General features: G+C 44.4%; 1 protein-coding gene across 4 annotated transcripts in view; it reads left to right on the forward strand.

Annotated features, from left to right (window-relative positions):
- The first annotated feature begins 1771 nt into the window (after positions 1 to 1771).
- The window catches only part of CERS4 (ceramide synthase 4), a 45970-nt gene continuing 20716 nt past the window's right edge, over positions 1772 to 27025 (forward strand). Inside the window, exons 1-2 of one of the 4 annotated variants that reach the window (XM_079328273.1) lie at positions 1772 to 2196; positions 22394 to 22567. In XM_079328273.1, the coding sequence (XP_079184399.1) occupies positions 22395 to 22567 (173 nt within the window). In that variant the 5' untranslated portion in view covers positions 1772 to 2196; position 22394. Of the gene's footprint in view, positions 2197 to 6845; positions 6934 to 7022; positions 7054 to 8268; positions 8355 to 22393; positions 22568 to 27025 lie in introns of those variants that run through there. The other 3 variants (XM_079328274.1, XM_079328276.1, XM_079328275.1) reach the window with 3 other exon arrangements.

A 27025-nucleotide genomic window follows, 5' to 3' on the forward strand; every position in this document is an offset into this window, starting at 1 on the left:
CTTCCAAATTAGAGCAGCCCAACCTTAGAAGACTGCACCCCATGGACTAGTGACCCATGACATGGCAGTTTTGGGAAGACTCTTTTGCCCGTGGGAGCGACTCATGTTACAGCAAATTGGGTGGAACTGCTGCTTGTGAATTTAGAACTGTGCTGAGCCACCTTTGCAGAGAACTGTTTCCCACAGCAAAGGCCCCGTGGCATAGCAGAGAAAAGACACCTCTCCCTAAGCAGACTGAAGAAAGATCTCAAGTGATGAACTGAAAGTCTTCTTTCACTCCTCATTATCTTCCTCTGACTCTGTTAATATTAAATTTACTTTATGCCTTTAAGATTTGGTTTTGCCCTTAGAGTGTTTTCTCCTGATCCTGATCTCAACTCATGAGTGCTTCATTATCATTTTCATGGGGGCCTGGTATCTTAACCAGTGTCAAACCACAACAGAGACAAATTCCCTTTTCTTGAGTGCCTTCAGTCTATAACAGCAAGGATTGCAAATGGCACGGGATTTATGAGCTAAAACCTATGCTTTGAATTACATTTGAAAACAAGTTGGTAGCCAGTACATTTTAGGACCATCCTTTCCCCTCTGCAAGGGGCCACTCACTGCAAATGAATGTTGGCATTGCACATCTTGAAACAATTGACTATAGCTGTAATAACTGCATTCCTGCTTTGTGTTCCCCCATATGCAATCCCATAAATTTGGGCACACAATTTAAAAAGGATGTGAAGGTCCTCAGAATCCAGAGGAGGGGACCCAGGCTGGTTGGGCTGGATGGCATGCTCTTGAGGAGCAGCTGAGGGGTCTTGTGTCCTTTGGAGGCTGAGGGATGACACTGTTGTTCTCTGCAGCTTCCTAAGGAGGGGATATGGAGAGGGAGTTGGTGAGCTCTTCCCCCTGAGATTCAGGGACAGCACTCCTGGAAATGGTCCAAAGCTGTTCCAGGGAAGGTTTAGACTGGATATATGGGAGCAGTTCCTTATGACGAGGGTGGTCAAACCCTGGAATGAGCTCTCTTGAGAAGCAGTCAATACCCCCAGCTTGTCAGTGCTAGAGAGGATTTGGACAGTGACCTTAAGAACAAGCTTTAACTTTTGGTCAGCCCCATAGGGCTCAGGCAGTTGGATGAGATGATTGTTTAGCTCCCCTCCAACTGAAATATTCTAGTCTGTTCAGGTCCTAGGGCTGGCTGCAGGGTTCCACCTGTGCTATGGCTCTGAGAGCAAGAGCCTCAGGGTGGGCATGATGAAAAGTGGGTCCAAAATACAGCACATGGCCACCAACTGATGAAGAGCTGAGAGATGTGATGAGGACTCAGCAGCCAGTGTCCTCTGCTTTTGGTGCTGCCTCAAGTAACACCACTTGCACACATCCATCTCAGTGCTTCCATATGAGTGTCAGAGAACCTGTGGATGAAATTCAAAAGCATATAATGGAAATGAAGTCAGTTTTGTTTCTAATAATCTCAGCTATTCAGTATATAATCCTGAGTTCTGCTGTACTGGCTGTGCAAGGGAAGGGGAGGATATTCTCACACTTCAGCAGGCTTGCCTGGGACACTTCACCCTCTTCAACAAGAATATCAGCAAGGGACCCTTAAGTGTCCAGTGACATGAATCCTGAGGTCCTGACATTCACCCTGAATGTGTGCTGTGGGATGAAAGCACAGCAGGAATGGGCAGAGCCAAGCAGTACAGAAAGGGCACAGCATTGCTTGCTGAAGTTGCAGTGTCTAATATTAGCCACAGGTCGGATACTTCAGAAATCCTTTCAAGAAGGACAGAGATCCTGGGACAGCTTTCCTGTAATCCCCTGGAGCAGCACACTCAATAGAAGGTCTTTGAGGCTTGTAACCCAAGTCCTGCCAGGCTGCAGGGAGAGGACAAATGGCTCCTGGATACTTCAGTCTGTACTTAAAATAGGAACAAAGCTGGTCCCATGTGCCTGCTCACAGAGCTGGGGGAGGGGCTGGCCTGGTGTCTGAGTGTCCCTGCTGCCTGCAGCTCTCTCCTTTCTGCTATGCTCACTGAGTTGAACCTTCCGCTCAAGATACTGAACTTTGGCACCAGGCAATAAGCCACCTTCTCTGCAGACCCAAGGTCATAAGGATATCCAAGGACAACAATTCAGGCTGATACATGGCAGGAAAAATGTGCAAGTAAGACAGTGTCCAGACACCAGCAGCAGCAGGAGGTAAGTGAATTGCAATAAGCAGCAAAGGGTCTGGGATATGGGACATGCTGTCTCTGCACAGAGAATCTGAGATCCTTCTGTGATCCTAAACATTAGGGTTCAGATACCAAATGATACAGTGAGGGCAGACACCAGTGTCAGAATATTGGAATGGGAGTGTCAGGAAAGAGGGGAAGTGGAGCTGTGTCAATGGGCATCACCTGTCACTGAAGGATTTAGGGCAGAGCCCAGGTAGCAAACAGCTGCTGAGAGACAGATAAGGGGGACCCAATGTTTCCAAACAAAAAAATTCTGCATCAGGCTTGAACAAATGAAGAAACTAAACAGCACAGAGTTCAGGATAATCTAAGAGGGAAAAAGGAAAATACATAAACCAAAATATCCATACAATGGTGTTAACAGGAAGCTGCATGTTATCTTCCTAGGGAATAGTGTGAAGCAGTGAAGGAATGCCTTGAGATGGTGTTGACTCTCAGAGAGGAGCTGTTATTCCAGAAAATTCATAGATGACATTGCTTTTACAGGAATAACCATTGGTAGATGGAAAGAGACCTAGAAGATTTTAAAATTTTCCTAATTAAGAACATTCTTTAAATCCCACCAGCTACTCTACATTTCAGGATAACTAAGATGGCAGAGATTTGTTCAAAGCACTCCAAGCATGCTCTCTAGAAAAGTATGTAATTTATAAAGGTCCTGGAAGTAAATTTAAGCTCTTGCTGCTGTAATGTGCAGGCTTTGATGGCATTCACAGACCCAGGCTCTGCACCACTGGCTCATACATTCCTTTACATTACTGCAGTACAGTTTTTTGAACTGCTGGACTCTTTCTGCTTTAGTCATGTAAAACCCAATACCCCATTGGCCACAACCAGTGCCAAAATGGTGCCATGTCTGGTGCCATGAGCAAGCAGATGTGGAGGCACCCAGGAGGAGCTGGAATTCATAGAGAAGGAATGGACAGCAGACTTGGAACAGAGATACCTGCTTTCTGTGAAGACAGTGAGAATTTATTTTAATGACCTGGCTTTGCTGATGACATGAAACCTTTAAGATTCCTCAGACTGTTAGGAGTGTTGGCATGAGTAATGTTACTGATTCAGAACATGAGCATTTCTAGAGGGGAGGTTTGGTGCAGTTAATCATGGTTGGGCTTCTTTTCAGAAGCATCAGTGATGTGTCAGCCATAGTATCTGCTCCCTGACACCTTCATTTCCTGACCATGAACACAGGACTCACCATGATCTACAGGAAATCAGTTTCTGAGTTTGTCTGCTACTGATGGCTCCCAGCTTACTCTGCTCTGACAAAAAGCCATGAAGTGATAATAAGAAAATCACTGTTAACAACAGTGTCTGGTCACATTTCAGGTGTAAATAATTGCACATTCTTCCATGAACTCCCTGTGAGTTCCAGCTAGACCCTGTCTCACAGCATCCTCTCTCAAGGAATTCCTCCGAAGAATTGCAGTATCTCCTGAAGACAAGCCTCCCCCTTTCTTCATAAACAGGATCTATTTCAAGAGTTGATTGACTAATCCCTTGAAAATGCTATGTCCTGGTCTTGAGTTATAATACCTTTGGGATGCTCATTAAGATTGAGAGGCACATGAATAAGACATTAGGATGAAGTGTCATGAGAGTCACAACTCAAGAGTGACTTAAGTGCAAGAATCCACACAAGGTGAGATTTGTTGATGGGCAGATGGACCAGTGGGGCTGCAGTGCCCAGCAGCTGTGTCACATGAGCCACAGCAAGCACAAGCATTCACTCACCACTGCCTGACCTGGGCCCATCCTATTCCAGGGGTACCAGTGCTCAATTGCATTTGGAGTTTCACAGAATCACAGAATTGCTTGAGTTGGAAAGGACCTTAAAGTCCATCCTCACAGGGAAGAATTTTTTCCCAGTATCTCACCTAACCCTGTCCTCTGGCAGTGGGAATCCATTCCCTCTTGTCCTGTCCCTCCAGGCCCTTGCCCAAAGTCCCTCCCAAGCTCCCTTGGAGCCCCTTTAGGGACTGAAAGGTGCTCTGAGGTCTATCTTGAGCCTTCTCTTCTCCAGTCTGAACTAATTTTGCTTGCCTCAGGTCCTGCAGACTGGGAGGAACTTCATTTTCCCACTTGAGTGCTGTTCCCATTGGCAAAGGCCACCCTTCCACTTTTCCAGTGCCAGCATCACATCCCAGAGCTCACAGTCAAAATGGCCATCAGGCTTGCTCAGAGATTCATTTGTACTCCCTGAACAGAGTTTCAGAGGATGACATTCTCATGGACTCTAATTAGAGAATTTGTTTGACCTCTGAACACAATATCATCCTGCTCACAATGGGCATCTGCTGGATAAATTATTACATGTTTATAAACCTGTGTATACTCATAAATATATTGTCATATAAATACTAACCCAGCAGAGGTTCAGCAGTCCATATTCTAAAATAATAAGTGATTTTTAAGAGTACCTTATATCCTAATTGTTTCATGAAGTATTGAACAAACCTGATAGGTAAGAGACTGTGTGCCCATCTTTGTCCTTCAGACCCCTTTGGATGTGTCAAGGTACAGATCCCAAAAAGAATGGTATCTTCCATGGCTTGAAGGCAGCACCCTACAGAAAGATTGAGTAGCAGTATTCAGCACTTGTAATTCTAAACTCACCATGATTTATGATTACAGACTGCTGAGGCATGCAGGGTTAGGTCTTCTCACAGGTTCTGTGTTCTGAGCTGCTTTGCTGTGCAAAGGGCAGGCCTGTGCCAGGCTGTGGTGCTGCTGTGGGTCTGTGTGCTGGGGACCCCTGGAGAGGACACAGACATGGATCCTCCTGACTGGGAGCACTTGGGACACACCTCTGCAACTAAAAGAGTCACAGAAACCCAAGGGAAATAAAAGGCAGACAACACCTGAGCATTTTCCTTTGCTCCAGGAGTCTTAGATGTTTTTGTTCCACCTATTTCATGCACTGAAACAAGCAGACATTTGCTCCTGGAAAGCCCAGTCCCAATCCTTTGGAAGTCAGTGGGAGTTTTCTTTCATATCAGTGGGGGTTGGATCAGCCCCAGAAAAACTGGCTTTATAAATACAGGCACTGCAGATCAAGCACTGTTTTAAGCTGCTTTCAGTGATGCCACACAAGGAGATACTGCATGACCTTGCTTGTGGGTTCACCGGGGTCCCCTGGGGCTCTGGCATGGCCAGAGTTTCCAGACAGAATTGTAACTCCAGGGCCCCAGTACTTGGTGCAACTGTATTCTCTGATAGACTGGCAGAGAACTGTTCTGTAACAGAGACTGTTTAACTAGCCAGACCTTTGTCAGCAGCCGGATTATACACTTGCCTAGTGAGAATGCAGCAGGTGGACTCAAATAGTGAGGGAGAAAACCACTAGCAAGTCCCTCTGTTTCTTTTAATATTGCTCACGTTTCTGCCTGCAAAGGTATTTATAACTATAGTCATCATAACCGTGCTGACTCCAGCTTTAGAAAAATCCGGCAAGAAAGAGCTGATGAGCAGCATTTCAGTGAGACAAGGGAGCAGCTTAAGTGCTCCAAGAACGCATTATAGCACAGCATCTGTGCTCCCAAGGCTTCAGAGCAAGAATGACGGAGTGGAAATTTTTTTGGCCTGCGTAACACAGGACAGAATAGATCATAAGGGTGTTTTTTTTCCGGGCTTAAAATCTACACAGCTGTAATGCGCTGATTGCAAAACCGTGGTCCACAAAAGGAGCACTGTTGCCTTGTTTCGACTGCAATACTATGTATTACTTTAACCACTGTTTTTCCGTGTAAAGAGCAGCTGCAATTTTGCTGAAGGCGCCCTGGGTCCCCAGTGCCGAGATCTCCCCGTGAGGCCGCCCTGAGCCGGGACCCGGGCAGGGCAGAGCAGGGCGGGGCAGAGCAGGGCGGGGCAGGGCAGGGCGGGGCAGAGCAGGGCGGGGCAGGGCAGGGCGGGGCAGAGCAGGGTGGGGAGGGGCAGAGCAGGGTGGGGCAGAGCAGGGCGGGGCAGGGCAGGGTGGGGCAGAGCAGGGTGGGGCAGAGCAGGGCAGGGCAGAGCAGGGAGGGGCAGAGCAGGGCGGGGCAGGGTGGGGCAGAGCAGGGTGGGGCAGAGCAGGGTGGGGCAGAGCAGGGCGGGGCAGGGTGGGGCAGAGCAGGGAGGGGCAGGGCAGGGTGGGGCAGAGCAGGGCGGGGCAGGGCAGGACAGAGCAGGGCGGGGCAGGGAGGGGCAAGGCAGGGCAGGGTGGGGCAGAGCAGGGCAGAGCAGGGCGGGGCAGAGCAGGGCGGGGCAGGGAGGGGCAAGGCAGGGCAGGGTGGGGCGGGGCGGGGCGGGGCAGAGCAGGGCGGGGCCTGCGGGGAGGGGAGAGGGGCAGGGCTGGGCCGTGTCGTGCCGGCCCTGCCGCCGGAGCTGAGCAGCGCCCTCCCATCCCATCCCATCCCATCCCATCCCATCCCATCCCATCCCGTCCCGTCCCGTCCCGTCCCGTCCCGTCCCGTCCCGTCCCGTCCCGTCCCCGCCGCCGGAGCGGAGCGAATCAGGGCGGGACCGGGGTGGAGCGGAGCGGGGCAGGGCCGGGCGGGGCGGAGCGGATCGGGACAGCTCCGGGCCGGGCCGGGTGGAGCGGAGCGGATCGGGGCAGGGCAGCGCCGGCCCCGCCGCCGCCGGTGGCTCCGCCCGGGCTCAGGGGCCGAGGCGGGCGCGGGCAGCGCGGGCCGGCGCCGCCGGGCGCGGGAGGCCGGAGGTGAGCTCGGGCGCGGTGGGGCCAGGGCGGGGGTGCCGCTTCTATCCCGCATGAAAAACTGTGGAGTTGAGGGAAGATGTTCCCTGAGAAAAGGACGGCAAAGCTGGGCAGGAGGCTGTGGTATTTCTTTTGTGGTTTGAATTGTTTTTAGAAAGATTAAATTTTGTTTAATGATCGAAATTCGAGTAGGATAACGACAGAAAACCAGCCAACCAAACCGACCAACCCTAATTTTAGGCTGGAGTTCCTGAAAACCACAAATCAGATACTTGATAGCAAATTCCACTTCTGGAACTGTTTAAAGCCAACCAGCTGGTTGGTTTTAGGAGGTAAAGGCAGTGGGATAAGAGTTTAGTCAGGAGTCAGGGCGAGTGTTTCTGGAACAGACCGGTATTAATTTGCAGTCTGACAAGTGAATTTTAGCTCCAGATTGGAAAATGCATCTTTATCTCCATCAGTTTATCATGATTTAAAGGTAATGCCTTCTTTTGAAATTGTAATACGGAGTTTTGCGAGATTAGTTTTGTTAAAGTCAGATGGAAGGTATGTGAGGGAGGACGCACGTGGTGAAGTTGGTCCTCAGAGGGAACCAACCTCTCCTTCAGCCAGCCGGGGTGAATTGTGAGACTCAGTGATTGATGAATCTACAGGCTCAGATTTATCAAGAGGCTTGAAAATGCAGAGAAATTTTTTCTGTATTTCCGTTTAAAAGAAAGGACAAAGCTTTTTTTTAAGCTGGGAGTTGTACACTTGTGAGATGCTTGTGTTCAGAGCAGCAAAGAAGCTGCTACAATGGAAAAGTGCATCTTATGTTAACCCAGAAGAGCTTTTAACTGAGAATCAAAGCTGCTGAGGGTTATTAGCTGTTAAAATCTGTTGGAATTTGTGTATAATACAAATTTTCTTCATCTAATTCCCATCTCATATCAGAGTTATGTTAAGGAGATAAAGCTGAGAATTCAGAGATTGACAACTGCTTCCAGACAGGAAGGAGAGTAAATACCTACAATGAAAAATTATTATTGCCCTGTCCTTCTGTTATAATCTACCAACATCCACAGAAATGTGCTTAATTTTGCTGTCCCACCAGTAACTACAAGAGACTCAGCTTCTCTGTTCATGCATGGTGAAGATTAGATTAATGCTGCCAACTTTTCATGTTGGGCTTAAGGAACTAATTCTGTGTTTCAGCTCTAATCAAAATAAAAATTGTCTGAGTTGGTGTCCTTTTCCCATGTCTTTGGATAGTGTCTAGGGAGACCCTGCATTGCCAAAAGAGAGTGAAGTGGTGCTTGAGGGTGTCTAAACTATCTGCTCTTGCCTCCCATATCTGTTTGGGGACACCAGCCTGTCTCAGCTCAAACCCTCTACGTTGTGTACTCATGCAGACACCATCACAGGCTTCAAAGTTCAGTTTCCTGGTATATGCCTTTTTGGCAAAATAGAGCTAAAGAAGGCTTCTTTTTAAAAATTCTCATGATGGAGCTTTTTTTTCTTCACTTCATGAGGTCATCAGATTTATGGAGCACATTTTCATGGGGTTTTTAAACACCACTTACAGTTTCTGGCATCCTTTTGAGTGCAGAACCTAAATGATGTCTAATCTGAAGGGAAAGCATGAGCTCTGGAAAGTCAATATCTTGACAACAGCCAATCTTTTATAAACCTGGCAGTATCCAATAAACACAAAAATAACTAAATCAGGCATTCCTGCAATTACTATTTTTTTTCTGAAAGGCAGCTAATGAGAATCCTTGATGATATTCATGAGCTCAAGAAGCAAAAGGGTGTCAGGAATGTCCAATTGCTTTCTGTTCTTTCAGATACATAACAAGAAAATTGATACTATTTTTTCAAATTTTTATGCTGTTTTATAACTCTAGGTTTTATAATACCCTAGACTCTTCTCTACAGAGCTTTTGAGGGAAAATTGCTTCCAGGTTCAGAGAGCTATCCAAATTTTTCTTTTCTGATATGTTTATGGCAGAAAACAATACAGGGCAGGGAAGGAAGTGAAAGCCCCTGTAGTTCACTTATTTTAGCTTTATTCTAGGAAGTGGCTTATGTGGGCTCAGTACACAAAAATCAAGCTGCAAAGCTGCTAATTCTGCTTGTGAAAAGTGATAATGGTAAAGGAGTGTTTAGTCAATACACCTACAGGTGACAAGGCTCCAGCCATCTGGGCACACACCTAAGCTTTGTCTCATTTTCTTCCAAGGCAGTTCCAGGGTTAAATTCATGGGACTTCTCCTTTTGGAGAGCACTGTGCACAGAACTAGAACATGAGTTGGGTTTGTGACCAGTGCTTGCAGCAGATCAAGGGTCCTCCCAGCTGGGCCAAAGTGACTGGGTTGCCACCTGCTAAGGTCATCATTTGTCCAGACTTTGGAAGCAGTTATTGTAAATGAAAGATCCCTCAGAGAATCTTCAGATCCTAATTCATAGCAAATTTCTCTCCAAGAGGGTGAAATGCAGCTTGAATGTTATTGTGCACCACTTTTTCAGGTGTAAGATGAGCAGGAGATAGTACTGTGAACTTGCTACTCACTCCTGAGAGAAATAGGAGAGAAATACAGGCATGGTGTTTGATGTGATATGATGCAGAGGGTCCCTGCAGTTTAGTTGTGTATGTACACCCAGAATTTGCTTGAGGCTACATCTATCATATATTTAGGCTTAATTTTCTGTTTTGGTTTTTTTGTTTGTTTGGATTTTCGGTTGTTTTTTTGGGAGGATTGAGTTGTTTCTTTGTTCGTTTTTGTTTCTGGTTTTTTTTTTGGTTTGTTTTTTTTTTGGTTGGTTGGTTTGATTTTATTTTGTTTAGGCTCCTTTTGCAGAGGCCAATAAGGACTTGATGATATGAATCCAGACATTTCCAGGTATGATGTAGCAGATGGGCATTTGGAGCTCACTCGAGGTTCAGTTTCATTATTTGAGCTGCATTTCTGTAGAGAGAGGTGCCTCCTTTGCCAGGTCTGGGCCACTTGTCATTTCCCCTTACACCTTGCATTGAGCCTGCACAAATTATTTCGAAGCCAGGAAGTGAAATGCACTGAGGAACTGGAATGGGGTAAAATCACCCTCAAATTAAAACTAAAACAGTTTGGTTTAAACCCAGTTCTTTTTCTGGAGCTGGTTCTCTGTGAAGCCTCACAATTCCCTGTTTCAGGCATGGTGGGGAGGTGGCAGTGAAGTGGGAGAGCTGGCCAGGAACGGGTGGAGGGTCCAGCCTTTGATGGCTCTTGGTTTACACTGGCTCAGTTGTAAGGAACCTGTCTCAGCAGGGGAATCTTCATGCTGCAAAGAGCAGCAGTTTCATTTTAAGGGCTGTAGTGAATCTCTCCACCCACCGATACAATCTGAAAGTAAACACATCTGTTTCTTTTCCCACTGTGGTCATCCAGTCTTGGGCTTTGTTCAGGTAAAAGCAAACTTAGAAGAAAGGAGATTATAGAACATCAAAGAACTAACTTGCACAAGTGAGAACAAATAGTCCATCTTGATGTTCTTTACTGTAGGGTGTAAGTAACATGTACTTGTTCTTTGAAATGCTGGGAACTGAGTTATTATATCACATTATCTGAAAAATTATATTTATTTTATAAATTTAGACTCATTGGATGTATCCAGACATTACTATGACATAACAAGTACACAGTGAAATCCAATGGGGATGCAGTTGAACTGAGGGACAGTTCTGAACTGACTCCACTTTACTTGCACATTTAGAGCCTCTTGATAAGAACAAATGTCATAAGATTTCTGGAGTCAGAATTATTTACTGTGCTCTGTTTTTTATATCCTGCTTGTATTTCTAATGTCTATTCAGGTTTCTACCACATAGGAGAAAAGCCATGCTTTCATGTAAAGGAAATGCAGAAGTTAAAAGTCTTACTTAAAAATAGAATGTTCTTAAGGAAGCCAAAATCTTGTAATTATTTCTTACTAGTAAAATTAATTATCCTCCTTCCAGTTAATGTTAAATGAGTAATTGAGCAGTTCAGCTGAGTATGTGTCAGGTAGAGTTCACACATTTCCAGCACTGTTTGGTGGCACACACTGCAGGTTCTGCTGTAAAAGCTGCAGCTGATGGAGCTCCTTGAGCTGGAGTACACCTGAGAAGAGGGGTCAGTGACCTCTTACTGTGGGTCTCTGCTATCCCTGTATTCACCTTTAGTATATCTGCATCAAAGGTTTCCTATTTAATTCTGCTGGCACTCTATGGCAGATTCTTCTTAAGTAAAAAGAAAACAAATGCCATCATTTTTCCAGTTTTGAAAACCCATTTAAAGCTGTTCTGTTGGGGGTCATTTTTGTAGTGTTTCTTATCTTTACTGATGAGTATGCCTCAGCAGGTTTGTCCAGAATTAAATAGCAATGTCAAGAACCCAGTGCATGTTCCCCACTCCTTTTCTAATATGCTTTAGTTTTAATTAATTCTGGAGTTTTATTTGGAAAAATAGGAAATATGTTCAGAGAGCACTGCAGTAATTATGTAAACTTCAAGACTGATTCACCTTTTACCGAAACTGGTTTTGATAAGAACAAGTGTCTTTGTTTTAAAAGTCAGTTCCAAAAATAAAGAAATTCTTCAAATACTTTTCTTTGTGAGGTTGCTGCACTGGTAGCCACAGGTATGGCATATGCCTTCCAGCCCAACCAATGCTGAGGCTTAGAATCAAAACAGATGAGGAAAAATAAATTGTGAAACAGGTAAACTACAGGCTGCATTCAGATGATTTTGTTTGTAATAAGCAATGTTATTTTTATCCTAGAGGTGCTATAAACTTTTGGGACAATGGCTTCCCTGTTGTTCATCTGTCTTCATACATACATGAAAGATCCTTCTGCAGGGTTTGAAGGATGAATTCTCAGAGTTTGTGTTTAATGTTTTCAAAGAAAAGATCAGAGGAATTTTTCTGTTTAGAAAGGATACTGAATTAAAAGCACGAAAGCAGAAATCCCCAAATAATCACTTCTGTGTGACTCTTCTTGTAAAGTTACTTGTGGTGAGCTGAAGCAAGGAGACAGTGACCCTCGGTATCGGTGTTTTAAAAATAAACTTTGAGCTCAGCCAGGGTGAATCAGGGCTGTGCTGTGGAAGGCAGAGGTGCTGCTGGTGTGCTGGGGGATCCAGCTGGCTGAGCTGGCACTGCCCTTGGCTCAGGGCTGGTCTCACCCTCTGCATCCTGCAGCAGATGCTGCTGGCTCAGGCAGGGCAGAGCAGTGAGGTCAGTTAGAGTCTGCTCTGCAGAGGAACTGGCCCAGGGAGGAGTGAATGTGGTGTCAGAGTCTGTCTCAGGTCCCCTGGTGGCTGCAGCAAACAGGGGGTTCCTCAGCAGCAGAGCAGCAGCAGATCAGATTAAGGAGTGCTTGTCAGAAGACCAAGGGGTCACCAGGGCTAAGCATTATGAATTAGCCCTGTGTCCAACAGGATCATTTATTAAAAGGTTCCTGCTGCATATGGAGTTAAACCATCCCATAATGTCAGAATTGCTGGATAAATAGCACAGTGTGATTGCAGCTTCAAATCTTGACAAGGAGTATACTGTCCTGTAGTGATTTGTTTATGTAATAGGTAAAGCTCTATTGGAGGCAGGTTTTCTTCATGTTAGGCACTGCTTCAGCAAAGAAAAGAGGATAATGCCTATGAAAACAACTAGAGTTTTACATTCTGCTTTATAAGTTGCTCCTGTCATGGAGCTTTTAAGTTATCTGTGCTAATGAAGAATAATTCATATTCAGATTTGTTTTTAAATGAATATCATCGTGTGGTGGATTGCATTACTCATTAAGCAGTAATGCATGTGAAAAGTGAGTCTCAATGCTTTTAATCTTGGAGAAAGGGAAATCTTTCTGTCAGTTGCTCTCACAATGTTTTTGACATATTTTACTTTTGTAGTAATGTTGGGAATGTAGATGTTCTCAGATAAGGTTTTAAGTTTTGTGTTTTGAAATGAAAAATCATGAGAGCATGTACTAGTTTTACAGGTACAAGTATAATTCAGAAGAATCTTAATTTTAGCCTATTTTTTCCCCCCTAAGCTTTGGAAAAGACTGGGGAGTTTGCAGCAACAAATACTTGGGAAACTGATGGAACTGTTGATACTGAAATTTGCAGCCAACTCATAGAAAGCAATTAAAGCCTATGTATTTCCTGCATAAGGGAGGTGTGAGAAATCACTCACTGTGTGTGTAGATGTATATCTGTATATATACAGATATACATATATATATATATCTGTAATACAGGATGCCTCCAGCTTCATGCAATGGATTAATCCTGAGTGATAGGTAAGCACTTTTCTAATCTGTGTTGGCATTCAGGATGATCCAATTCCTCTTTGCTGCCTCATCTTTGCAAGGTCTGTGCAGAGATGGCATGGATATGTCCTTTAGGGCTCCTTATTAACACATCACTTCTCTGGTTTTTGACCCAAGATCAGTTGTTCAGGAGCTCAGTGCTTTGCTGAGGTGGATGCTCAGAGGTGCTGGTGTGATGAATTAGAAACTTTGTGGAAATGGCCTGGTTGGGGGAGACAGAGGGGTCAAAGTGCTGGATTCACTGTAGGGCTTGGCTGTACAGAGTAGGAGCAATGGTGACACTTTGAACTGCAGGGAAGTAGAAATTGCAGGTGAAATTAAGGGTGAAGAGCTGCTAAGGGCTGCCACAAACTGTGGAACCTGGTGAGTGGCTGAAGGCAGAAGGACAGAAAAGGAGGAGCTGTTCTGGAAGGAACCAGATTCTTAGGGTGATTCTTAGAGGATAGCTTAGGAGAGAGCCATCAGACCACAGCAGCATGGCTATTGAGGAGTGTTTGTGCTTGGAAAGGGCTGGAGAGGCAGGTAATGCACTGGAGCAGCATTGCACTGTCCCATGAGCTTGTAAGAAAGAGGCTTTATTGCTAACTGTGTTGGTATTTTGATGTGACTTGAGTATGACTTGGAAACTTGAACCTTTTACCTGCTTTTTATTATTCCAAATTTTTAAGTTAGAATTAAACTTTTTGAAGCTTGATGTGTTTGTTGAGTAACAAGGTTTGTGATAATCAGTTGAATGATTTCAGCTGGCAGTAGAAAAAGTGTCAGGGGTATGTATTGTCATTAATCATCTGGGCAAGTATTTTTTGCTCCTCCAACATCCATATTCATAAACTGGGTTGTAAGGCCAGAGCTTGAATTTGGAGAGTTTCTCACAAAGTTGTTGCTGCCCAGGCTCAAAGTCTTGAGCCTTATTCAGTGTGTGTTCTCACAGTGGGATTCCTTTTTGTGCCTTCTCTTCCAAAATCTGTCAAAAGGCTTCTGTTGGTGTATGAGCTGCTTGTTGGTGCAATCTTTGCAGATAAAATGCAGTTTTGTTTAGAGGCTTTTTTGGCAGTTTTTGCTGTCCCTTAACTTAGACTGAAGGACACAGTTTCATTGAGATTGCCTGACTCTTTCTTTGGTACTGGTGAATTTAGAGAAAGAACAGATGAGAAATATTCTTGATTCTCTGAGTGATCTTCCAACCTGACTTCTTAGCTCACTGTAGCCTGAGGCCAGTAATTTGATTTTTCTTCCTCAATTCTATCAAGTGATGTCAGACAGTGATGGCTGCTTCTGCAGTGACACTGGAGGAAATAGTAGATGTCAGGAGAAAGAATGAAGGAAAAAATGCAAAGAAATTGATAAGTAGCTCATTTGGGGTTTATAGGTGCCTCCTTCTTATATCTTACATTTGCACTCTTGAGAAACACACACAGGTCTGGGACAGTGTGTCTGTGTTTTGTGGAGATGGAGCTGGTGCTTTTGAGTTCCAAGTTGCTTTACTTGGAGCCAGTGGTGTCTGTTCTCTCTGAGCTCTGGTATGGTCTGTAGCTTAGTGATGTGGCATTACCCAAACAATCAGTCTCCAGTGGTTGTTCGCTGATTTTTTTTCTGTTTTTACAGTTAATGTTTAGTAGCAGAACGTTGTTTCCAAGTATCAGGACAACAAGGTTGCCCTGGAAGTAACACAGGAATGTTTCTTCATTTAATAATTCAGCCGTGGACTAGGTACCAGCCAAACAGCAAAGGTCTTCAGCTTTTGTCTCTATTGTTTTTACCCTGATAATTTAATACATCACATTGTGTTTCAGACCAGTTTGATGGGTGCTGCAGTTCAGCCCAGGTTTTTTGCATCATTAGTAGGAAAGTATCTCCAGGTTCTTAGAGGAAAAATATGGCAGAAACAGCTGTGGTACTTCAAAATTTGAATGTACCTTCTTGGGGTTTTTAAAGTTTTAGGAGAGGAGATTTGTATTTCTTCAGGGACCTCTTTAGCAGGATTTAGTGGGAGACTCTCCTGGCAGGTAAAGATGCTGATCCTCCAGGACAGCCAGTTCAAAGCACATTTCCATCACAATGGACAAACAAAAGTGGTAGAAGGTAAACAAGCCTGCATGCAAACAAGCATGAGCATGGAACTGTTTGAGCTTAACACAAGGCTGAGCATCAGGAGGGGGTGAGTGACAATATTGGAGTGTTGCCTGGGCAAGAAGGATGCAGGTAAGAAAGCTAAAGCTGAGCTGGGGTGAGGGATGTGAAGAGCACCCAGAACAGCTTCTGAAAGCACATGGGTAGCAAGAGGGAGGCTAAGAAAGGTTTGGGCACACTGCTCTGAGCACCTTCTGACCAAAGGAATGGTGAAGCCAGAGGCATTCAGAGTCTTTTCTGGCCTTGTTTTTAGCTGAATAAACTAATGCTTGTTTTTCAGTGGGCAAAACCAGGAAGTTGCATTCATCCCCCTGAGTGAGGGATGGTGGAATGGGAAGAGCTGTGTGATTTGCATTCTGGTGTGGTGAGAGTGCAGCTGAGAGCTGTGCACAGGTCAGAGCTGGCAGTCTGCTGGAGCCAGGGACTCGAGAGCAGCCCAGCAGGGAGGAGCTGTAAGGGAGCACAAGGTATGGCAGGTTAGTGTGTGGTTTGTGCTGGGTGAGGACAGTGTTCTCTGCAGATCTAGGTAAGTAAGTTTGTCTATTGTGGAACTTTTATTTGCAGTTTCAAATGTTTGCTTGGGCTTTTTATGTTTTTTCTGGAACAGAGCTCTCCCAAAATATGGTATATGTGAGAATTTTTGCCTTTGAACAGAGCAGCACATTACTTGGAAAATTTATTCTTGTGTAAACAGCAAGCATGAAATAATTTGGTAGGAAATGTCAGCTGGTAGATTTAAGTGAAGAGAACATCTGAATGCTAGGAAGTTGAGGGTAACTGGACATTTATGGAGAAACAAGGCTGCACAAATAATTGTAAATGTTCAATTATCTTCCAAAGAAGAGGATATGGAGAACAGAGTCTGGGTGAGGAGAGTGAGCCTGGAAAACATAGTGTTGGTGATTACAAAGGTAAGGAGGTTGTGGTTTCAATTCTCTTTCTACTGGTCGGAGTTGAAACATCTTATTTCATGCAAAAACAAATGGAGGTTCTGCCAGAAGCTGTAGTTTTAGGGAAAAGGGTGTGTAGAGTCACAAGAGAAAGATGAGAAGGCTGGGGAGCTAGAGAAATAAAGCTGAATTAGCTGCAGGTAAAAAGAGATTAATACCAAAACCTGTACATGTGATTGGAGATTCTGAATCTGTTATGGCCAGAGCAAGCAAACCTGCAAAAGAAGTTCAGAGAAATGGAGGATGGTGTGTTCTGTAGGAATGTTACTTTGACAGGGTGAGGTGTGCTAGGAGAGCTGAGGTCAGTAGGCAGTTCATGGACTGGAACTATATGGAAAGGTTTAAATATTTTTTCATTACCAAGGGAGGACCTTCTTAGGCATTTTTCTTAATTGATAAATTTCACCTGAGTCCCCTGGACACTGTCCATCCATGATTAAATTTGCATTCTAAGAAGAGCCTTAAAATGGTGAAGAACCAAGGGAAGCAGTTAAAAAAGGGATTTTGGGCAAGGCAAATATTGTTATGAGTAAGGAGATACCTGAAAGCAGGTATGACTCTAGGATGGCTAACAGAGATGAGGAAATGGAAATGAACATATCAGACAAAGCTGAAGTGAAATTTGAAAGGCTTAATGTGTTCCCTTCAGGCAGGAGACTCTAATCTCTGTCTCAGTATGCTGAAAATAATGCTACATGTAATTAAGAATTTTGGAGCAAATTTTATCCATAAATTTTACAAAATCTTTAGTGACTTTTGAATCTATGAATTTTACCAAATCTTGATATATATTAGAAGAAATATATAAAAGATTTTTTAAAAATTGTCCTAGAACTATAATTGTGTAATATTAGTATTGTGATCATTAGTGTGAGGATATGGAGATTAAGATACTAAATATAATATAGGTGTTCAAAAGAGAGCCTGTGCTGTGTTAGTCAGAGCTTTACTTGTTAAAATTATTTATTTCTGCCTAAAGGACACGCAGTAAGTTTCATGTCTAAGCTAGTTACTTCTGTTGGGTAGATCTAACAAGTAGTTTCAGTTGAAGACATCAGGATTATGGGAAGTATCAAACAAGAAACTGGCTAGAAAAGCTATCAGGAGAGAATTTACCCATGGAGTTCTTGACTAATTGATTTCTTAGTAAAATGAGCTAAAGGTTCAAATGCATAACAGGCAGTGGAAACTCAAATTTGGGCAATATGGACCAGAGTAGGGCAGGAATACAGTGTCTCTTCAGTTCAAAATAGCAGAAACCTTTACAGCTATATGGAGGACTTTGTTTCTTGACCCGTTTCTTGGGAAGACAGGACAAGCCTCTCCACTTTGGTCTCTAGCATATCAAGACTGAAGAGGCTTTTTTTGGTTTTCTTTAGCCTTAACCCCATGGAAAAATAAAGCAACTTGACTTGAGAAGCAGCATAACTGCAGACTTGTGGTGGTGTGGTTCTCCATTAATTAGTGATTTCCCTGTGGCAGTGCTGTGCTGCTGGGATAATTGCATCCTGGGAAAACTGGCTGTACCAGGAATCCCTGCACTGCTCTCTCAGCCAGCTCATTAACATGATGCTGCACTTAAGCTAATAAGACTTGGCTGACCTAAATGGCTTGGCCCAGAGCCACTGCAGGGATGTTTGTAGCTGTGGCATGGTTCACCCACAAACCTGGATAATCCCCCGGCAGACAATGGGCCATGCCTGCTGTAATTGAGCACTCCAAGGCCTTTGTAGCCAGTTCTTTCCAAGATGTGTAAGCTGTTTCTCTCTGTGTCATCTCCACCCTTTATCTGCTATATTCACACATGTAAATTTACATGAATATTTGTGTGCCTATATATTAATGTTTTGCTTGGGAATGGAGTCTATAAGTGAACTAGCAGAGTAACTCTTTGAAGATACAAGCAACAGTTAACATTGCCTGGGTAAACCTGCTAATCCATTTTGCTTGTGAGACAAGGAGTAACCTCTGTAGCTGGATGCTCTACTTCTTGTGCAGCAGTTCTGCTTTGAAAGCGAAACCAAGTGTAAACCTGGCCCCAGGGGTTGAGTGCAGGGTGCTGTGTGCTCAGGGTGGGGAGGCTGCAGTGCTGCTCTGCTGCAGGCACTGGGGATGCAGCAATTCCTGCTCTCCTTGGAGCAGCTCAGCAGCAGAGGCCTTTGTAATGCTGAGGATTCAGATAAAACCACTATGTTCATAAAAATTTTAAAAAACCCAAGCAACCCCAGGAAAGGTGTGATTCAACAAAGTAAATGCAGTGGATGGGGCAGTTGGGCTGCAGAGTTACTTCAAGACCTTCTGGCTGTGTCACCTCAAAGCAGCTCAGTGAATTCCACCTTTCCTGTCTCCTCTTGCTGCACCATGGGCTTGGGAAGTGCTGAAGCCTTGTCCTCCCTGTCCCCATGGTGTAACTGTGATACTTCTCTGGTTTTAATTTCATCCTTACATGTACCTTCTAAAACCAACCTAAATGTCCTTTCCTCATTTATTATGTTGTTGGCTGTTTAAGAAGTCCTTGTGTTGATCTGTCCAGTGTTTCCCCCTGTTGTTTTTCCTTTCTGTTCTTGCTGAGCTCTGTGTGAGGGGGTGTTTTCTCTGTTAAACCTGTATCCTGAGCTAAAGAGCTTGGTCTGTGTGTTACAAAGCTACAGTGCAGGGTGGATGCTGTGTGAGGTGTAAAGAACTGAGAAAGAAATGACCCCACTTACACTTTTCTGTGGGTGCTCAAAGGGCCTTTAGACACACCATTATCTTCAGCTTTCCAGCAGCCTTGACTTGAGAACTTGACCTATATAAATTGCAAAAGACACATGTGTTGCTTCATGTTGTACCCTGCTCTGTGTTTTTGCAATGTGTACAGACAGCTGCAAAGATGAAAGGGTATTCCATGAGAGTGATCCTGCCTATCTATATTTTGCACATAAGAGTTGATTAGGTAATGGCTGTTTGCTTCCTTAGCACTTTGAATCTATATATTCCCCCTAAGCCAATTGGACATCTGTTTGGTATTCTCCCACAGAGTCCCCAGTGGAGTTCAGCTGCTGTTCTCTACCAGGTGGGGTTTTGTGCTGTTGCCATGTATATGTTCTGAGGGAGAATGTGGGATTGTGTATCTGCAAAGCTGGTTGTGATGATAACTTTCCCCAGCATGCCTTCTATCTGCACAGTGGGAATACCACTGAAGAGATGTTTTTTGAAGAGCTGAGCCAAAGAGGAAGTGTAATTTCTCCCTAGACTTTTCCTAGGCTTCCTTAATGCTTTTCCTGATTAGAGCTGAGATTTTTAACAGCTGAGAAAATTTAGCAACATTTTGGGGTTGGTGTGTTCAATGCCTGTAAAGTTCATTTCAATTCAGGCACCTCACTTGGGTTATGTGGCTCTTCCAGGCTGGGTCCAGTCCTGTCTGAAGTGCAGGAGCTGTTTTGGATGGTGTCACCTTGCCTTGTGATGACAGGATAATGAATTCATCGTAGGCTAAGCCCATTTGTTTCTACAGGCACATTCTGCTGTAAAAATGTAGATTTTTATGAAGAACCCTGGGTTCACCCAGTCTATAGGAAGATTGAGGACATCCTGAAAAAATGGTTCACCTAGGTTTGGAGGTTCAGCACAGCCAGCCTGTCCCTTGGCACAGACTGTGTCACCCAGCTGGAGCTTTACTGGTGGGCAGCATGTTTACTGAGTAGTCTGAAAAGCTTTTCATGGCAGGTGTGTGTGTGCTTCAGCTAGCTCTGTCACCTGTGAGCTGTCACCAGCCTCCCTGGTCCTGGCTTCAGGTGTTTTTGCTGGAGCACTGAAGGTGAAGGAATCCTTGCTAAAGGATTCTCCAGCCCTGCCAGAGGAGCAGGGGGTTGGTAGCAGATGTTCCCACATCCAGACAGCCTTGGTGGGGACAGGCAGGATGTGCTTTAGGTCCCAGAGAGCTGTAGAGACTTGAGATTTGGCAGGCAGTTCAAAAAACCATTGCATCCTGCTTGTCAGGCTCTTACAACAGGATTTGAAGAGTCTGTAAATCCTGTTTATCTCCATTTTGTGTGCCAGTGGTTTTTGTCCAGGCATTGACTGGAAGGAGAGCTAGAAGAAGGAATGGAGAGCAGCCTGGAAGTGGGATCACAACTGCAGTTTCCAGAGGCCCAGAAGCTACAGCAGAAAGAAAATGCTGTTGATTATTATCAAAATGAACTGTTCATTGTCAAACTGAACAGTAAAAGATCTGGATGTTCTTTTCAGTGCTAGTGAAGCCATACTTCCACTTCTTTTGGTTGCAGTTCTTCAGTATGTCAGGCTCTTGATTTTTAGGAGGATTTTTATTCTGTGGGTTTTACTATGAAAAACTGAAATGCAAAGTGGAGGAGAAGAATGCATTTTTCATAAGATCTATTTCCTTTTCCTTTGTGGAAAAGGGGAAAGGTTTTCCTGCTTTCTGTGTATGATATATAAATTCTAGATGGGATATGTATTTTTCTATAAGTGATTAGAAAGTTTACATCCACTTACTATCAGTTACACACTTGGTTTTAATCAGCTTTGTCCTCAAACTGAATTGGCTGTGCATGTGCCAGGAAAAATGAGTCAAATTTGAAGAAATAGTATCCTGTTCTTCCCTGTTGTAGTTAGATCAAAAGACACATTGAAGTGAATAGCAAAGACCAAATCAAGAAAAGATATTATATTTCCTTCTAGTGCCTGAAGGGAGCCTGCAAGAAAGATGGAGAAATACTTTTAACAAGGGCTTGGAGTGACAGGATATGGAGGAATGGCTTCAAACTGAGAAACAGTAGGTCTAGATTAGATATTTGGAAGAAATTCTTCCCCATGAGGGTGGGGAGCCCTGGCACAGGGTGCCCAGAGCAGCTGTGGCTGCCCCTGGATCCCTGGAGTGTCCCAGGTCAGGCTGGACACTGGGGACAGTGGGGGTGTCCCTGTCCAGGGGTGGGACAAGATTCAAGGTCTGTCTAACCCAATCCATGACTCCATGGTTGTGATTCAGACTCCAAAATTGCAGAATGAGTTCAACAAAGAAATTGCATCAGAATTAAAGATACCTTCAAAATAAAATGACTGATTCATTTTTTATTTGATAGGCAGTTCCTGCAGCAAATGGGCTAGGCCTTGGGACTGTGCTTGAAGAGAAGCTTTATAATACTTGGGCCAGACACTTAAATTATATGCTTTTTGCCTTGGTCTCCTAAGGTGGCATTTCCTGTGCATGGTTCTGATTTTCTCAATGGGCATTTCATTGCCATTTCCTTCTTCCATGCCTACACAAAGTCTGTTTGACTTCTTGTGTTTGGAATGTTGTTACCAGCTAAGAATGAGCAGCCTGCTCACTGGGGGGTGGTGCAGCTCATGTTTGTGTATGAGGTAGAGTTATCTAGGAGCAATGTTTGTGTGTTGAATGGTCATACCAACATTCTGTTGTCCTTTTTGCTGCTAAATTCACTGATATATATGTAGATTCTACATTCAGGTAAGGTCTTTAAAATTACATTAAGAATCCAACACAAAATCAACCTAGCACAAAAATTCTTACCTGGAAGTACCTTCCTTAATAATTCAAACTAAAAAGCTGATTTTTTATTTTTTCTTTTATAAGGTGAAGTCTCAGAATAATAAGTATAATGGATACACACACAGAGATAATGGAATTGCAATCTGTAAATAGAAACAAATAAATACAAAATATCAAAAACTGAAAAATAAGAAAATATATGCATAAAAAAGTAGAGCAGACTTGCTGCATCCCCACAATACCCAGCTGTAGAGAGGTATCTGTGAACCTAAGAAGTTTGGCACTAATACTCTGTTGAATTCTGAGGCCCTTTCTCCATTTCACCCTTCTTTTGGTTTGGTGCCAGGAGTCAGCATTTAGCAAGCATATGATAAGAATCTGTGAGCAGGTTGTCAGTTCCTTGGGCAGTGCTGTGTCCCACATCTGTTCTGCTTTGGCAGCCAGGTGCAGCCTCAGCAGGGGTGTAATCCTTCCTTGGCTCCAGCTGCCTGTGCTGACAGGTTTTCCAGTGTCAGGGCTCACTTTACCTGGTGTCTCCTTGCAGGATGGCTCGCTCTCTGTACGAGTGGCTGTGGCAGCACGAGTTCTGGCTGCCCCCAGGAATCACCTGGGAGGACATGCAGGAGTCTGAAGACACTCATTACCCTCAGCCTCGTCACCTCCTGCTCTGCATCCCCTTTGCCTTAATCTTGGTAGTCGTTCGTCGTGCCTTTGAAAGGTGAGTTCTTTAATTCTGTTTGAGTTTCTCAGGTACAGTGGGAGCAGTTTGGGTCCAAAAGCTGCTTTTATTGTCTGTGCCAGTGCATGGTTGAAGAGGTCCACAGGGCTCCATGTCACACAGTCTGCTGACATAGATGCATTTTTCTTTTCAGCCCTGTGTACTGGCTAAAGGAGTGTGGTGAATGTAGAGCACAAACCCTACCCTTAAGGTCTAATTGCAAGCACTGTGACTTCATAAACATAAAACAAATCAGTCTAGATGAGGTCTGTGTATGTGTTTTGCCTGTGTGTGTGTGTTGCATGTTACTTGCTGTTTCCGGATGAAGTGTGGCAGAAATCATACAAGACCCCACCATACAGCCAAACATCCTTTATGTTGGCTGATAGAGTTCTGGAGTGTTGCACCTGATAGACAGACCTGAGTGAGGCCCCTCAGCCTGGGCTGAGCCCCAGCCCCAGCTCCAGCCCTGCCTGGCACTGACCCCAGCTGGGCTCAGCAGTGCCCCTGCCCTCCCCTGCCCTGGACGTGCATCCGTAGCTGCTTCCTCTGGCCCCCAGTGATGGGCTGCCAGCATTTCTGCTCCTCTCATTCTGCTACCTGATCTGCTTTTGGGGCTGCTTTTTGCTAACTCTGTGATCCCATCCTCCAGTGCTGGCTCAAGAAGTTAGTCTGACTCAAGGGTCTTTCTGGTCAGAACCGTTTTACACATTACACTTCAGAAGATTTGGGGATTGTAACAAAGGTATAGCAAAAAATCCTGCTGGTGCCATTGACTCTGAGCTTTGTTTAAGTCCTAAACTGGTGCCATTGCTTTATGCAGTTTGGTCAGTAGTTAATGTGGTCGGTGACATGATTTGCTGGTGGAAAATGGAGATTTTTGTACAGCATTAGCCATTGTGAAGACTGCAGAGCAAGTCCCCTTTTGTGATTTTGAATACATTTTAAAGTGTTTTTCAGTATATTCAAAACCCAGTATTTTTACTAGCTCTCTGAAGAGGAAATCTTTTGAAATCTTCATTGGTTTTAAGTTTAGAAAGGGGGAAAATGACAAATTAACACTTTATAATTCTTACAACAAAATGGAAATGGACTTTCCTGTAGACTAGAAAGAGGTTTCTTCTGCAGATTCTCTGTATCACAAGGGTAGCTTGGAAAAGCATATTCAGAGCTTTCCTACAATAATGTTTTCTGCAGAAATACTGGCTGTAAGTCAGGATATTTTATTAAAACCAAATGCGTGAAGAATTGCTGAAATAATCATTTTAGGATGACACAAAATTGAAACTCAAATATCTTCTTTGTAAACAATATGTTCAGTGTGCATTCCATAAATTCCATGGTTTTTATGCTGCACTGTCCTGGGGACAGAGGCATCTTGGCTACCCCTACTCATGTGGAAACCAGGGTATCCATTAAAACACAAGTGACTCACATTTTTCACTGCTGATGAAGCCTGGCTGGGCTCCTCCAGGCAGCTCTGCTGGTCAGTGGCACAGATGGGTGGGAACCAGCCCATAAACTCTGACCAGTCTGTGGCCCCCAGTGCAGGACAGGACCAAGCTCTTGCTGTGGAGGCTCCTGACAGGACATGAGGCAATGGGCACAAACAGGAGCACATGATGCTCCATCTGCACATATAAAAACTCTCCTGCTGTGGGGGTGTTTGAGCACTGGAATGGTTTCCCCAGAGGGGGAAGGAGTCTGCATGGGCAGAGAGGGGCACCCAGCTGGCTCAGCTCACTCTGCACAGCTGGGCTGGGTGGTCTCCAGGGGCCCTTTCTGCAGTGATGCTGTGCTTGTGACTGTCCCTGTATTTGCCAACCTCCTGCCACACCACTCCCACTCAATCTAAATATCATTTTCATCTCCTTTTAGATGCCGATGGCCAAGTAAAAAGATTTTTTCTTTCCCATCCAAGTGCTGCCTCAGCTGGGAGTGTTTCCATAGGCCTGGTCCTACTCATTAATTTTAAAGCTGTTTTGATTCACAAACTTCATTAAATAAAAGCTGCATGTCACACCCTTGAAAAAGATAACATCAGAAGCCCATTTTACAGGTCCAGGAAACCTATAATCATAGCACTATTTTACCTATGCAAATTACAAGCCGGTGTTCTGAGCTGTATTCTTGTTTGTCCTAACTCTGCAGTCATTTATTTCAGCATGACTTTTTCTCATTCTGAATCATTACTGTTTCACATCCAGTTCCTCCTGGAGAAGAAACCTTCCCCTGGGAAGGTGAGGTGTGGATCCAGCCCTGTTTCTCCATTGCCTTATCAGTGGCACTGGCCCTGTTTAAAGTAATTTACAACAAGTTTGAGAATTGCAGAAGGAAATGTGTGTTTTATTTCTCATTTTCTGTGAAGATAACCCTAACTGTATATCTTTGTGCAGCTGGTCTGCAGATCAAAATGAGTGGCTGGAACAAGTAATCAGGTTTGGGTTTGGTGGCTGTAGCTTGCCCTCTGGCAATTTATTCTACCCTCAGCCACCACCAGCTATTACTTGCACCTGTGCATTGGCTGCCAAGTTTTTCTCTCCACATAGTTCTGGTGGTGCCTGCTTTGGGATATCAGACATGTTACAATGTCTTCTTGTGATTTAGCTGTCAGAACTCCAGGTAAATAGTAAGAGGCAGGGGAAGTCTGGAGGATTTTCTGTAGTATCTGCATCAGCCACTATGCTGGGACCAATTATTTCATCCTTTTTTTTGGGCATTAAACTTGTGCAAAAACCTGCTTCCTCAAGGATGGATTTTCCTCTCCTTTGTACTGGCTGGGGAAAACTGAGACAGCAGCATCCTTCTAAGAGCCAGCTATGCTGGGTATGAGGTGGTGGCCGTGGGAAGAGGAGCTGCAGTGTCTGGGTGTGGCCTGGGAGAGCTGGGGAGGTTGTGGGTGCAGCCCTGGGGGAGAAGAAACAGCTCACAGGTCATGGAGCAACTCCAGCGTGAGCTGCTTTGTGCTGAGGAGGGTGGGGAGAAGTGCTGGAGAGTGGAAAGCCCATCAGAGCTGCAGTGCTGGGCTGTGCCACAGTATTGAGGCAGGAATGGGGGAGGCAGTTAATGATGTCCTGAGAAAAGAGAGGACCTAGAACTTGGGAACCTCCCCTGTTCCTTCAATGTTTCCAGATTGCACTTGTGAGTGGGAGATATGTCCTGCAACCATAACTGGGACCTTGATTTTAAGCACCTTTATACCTTAACAGAAGTTTTCCCTGGACATAGTCCTGCAAAGATGTTGTCTTCTCTTCTAGTTATGTCATGTTTAAGACCATTTTTTGTAAAAATCAAGTTCTTGGGGTGCAGTGATTCTGAAGGGATATTGCAAAGTGTTTCTTGCCTGCATGGTTATTCAAATGGGGCAGCTAAAGTGCTTTAAGGAGTAGTAAAGCCATTGAAAACCTCATTTGCATACAATTTTTGGTCTGTCTGATTTTGGACTTGTCCAGGGATTTTTGAGTCTTGAAAGGAATTGCCAGTGAGTTTGAATCCACACAGCTCCCAGATTTCACTAGGATTTCAGTCAGAAATAGTAGGTCTGTTTCTGGGAGGGCGGTGACAGGCTGTGAGCCATATGTTGTACATTTAAAGAAATGGACACTCTTGATGAGCAGATACTTGGACTCAAAACCAGAAGAAAGAACGGACACCATTTCTGAGTATTTTATTTAGAAATGTACCTTTCTAAAGTTTATTTTGCATAGAGACTTTTGTTGTTGATCAGTAATCTGGAGGGATCTGGAAACAGTTCCTGTTAAGGTCTTACAGGCAGGGCTTGGTGCAAAGATGAGCATTCACCTGGAAATGGACCTGACTCAGTTTGGACAGCAGCACCACAGAGAACCCAGACCTTGCATCAAAAGTTTAACTGGTGTGAAACATCCTCCTGCAAGAGGAGAAGGCAGAGGCTACACCAGCAGCACAGCCATAGAGAGCCCTCTGCCAAAGGCAAGCAAGAGGCTGAAAGAGACTGTGCAGTTCAAAAACATAGGAGTTCAGATTGCTGCTGTCACTGGTTCTGCATTTCTTAGTGCCTGAAGGTATTTGCAAGTGGCACCCATATAAATAATAAGTAAAAAATCCACCCCAAAAGTTAAATTATTTATTGCATCTCACACTAACTCTGAAAGCCTCTGCAGAAGGAGTATAGCCCTTCCCCACTTTTGAAAGGTGGGGAAATAGTAGTTTAAACCCCTTCATGATAAATCCATTTAGTTTCAACTTCAGCAGGTTTTGCACAAGACAGTTTGTTCTGTGATTACTGAATAAAGTGCCTTGGTGAGACCTCTGCTGTGTAAATCATGGAGTGAGAGATGCTCACTGATGAAGTAGTTGGTGATGAGCATCATCTCCCTGACTCTGAGAGGGACAGTTTAGTCCTCAGATTTACCTTTTGTCTTGCAGAGAGCTGATAAATAATAATGAGGCTGTGCCTGTCACTGAGATAACATATCT

The sequence above is a fragment of the Erithacus rubecula genome (genome assembly GCF_903797595.1).
Source record: "Erithacus rubecula genome assembly, chromosome: 28".
Taxonomy (NCBI): Eukaryota; Metazoa; Chordata; class Aves; order Passeriformes; family Muscicapidae; genus Erithacus; species Erithacus rubecula.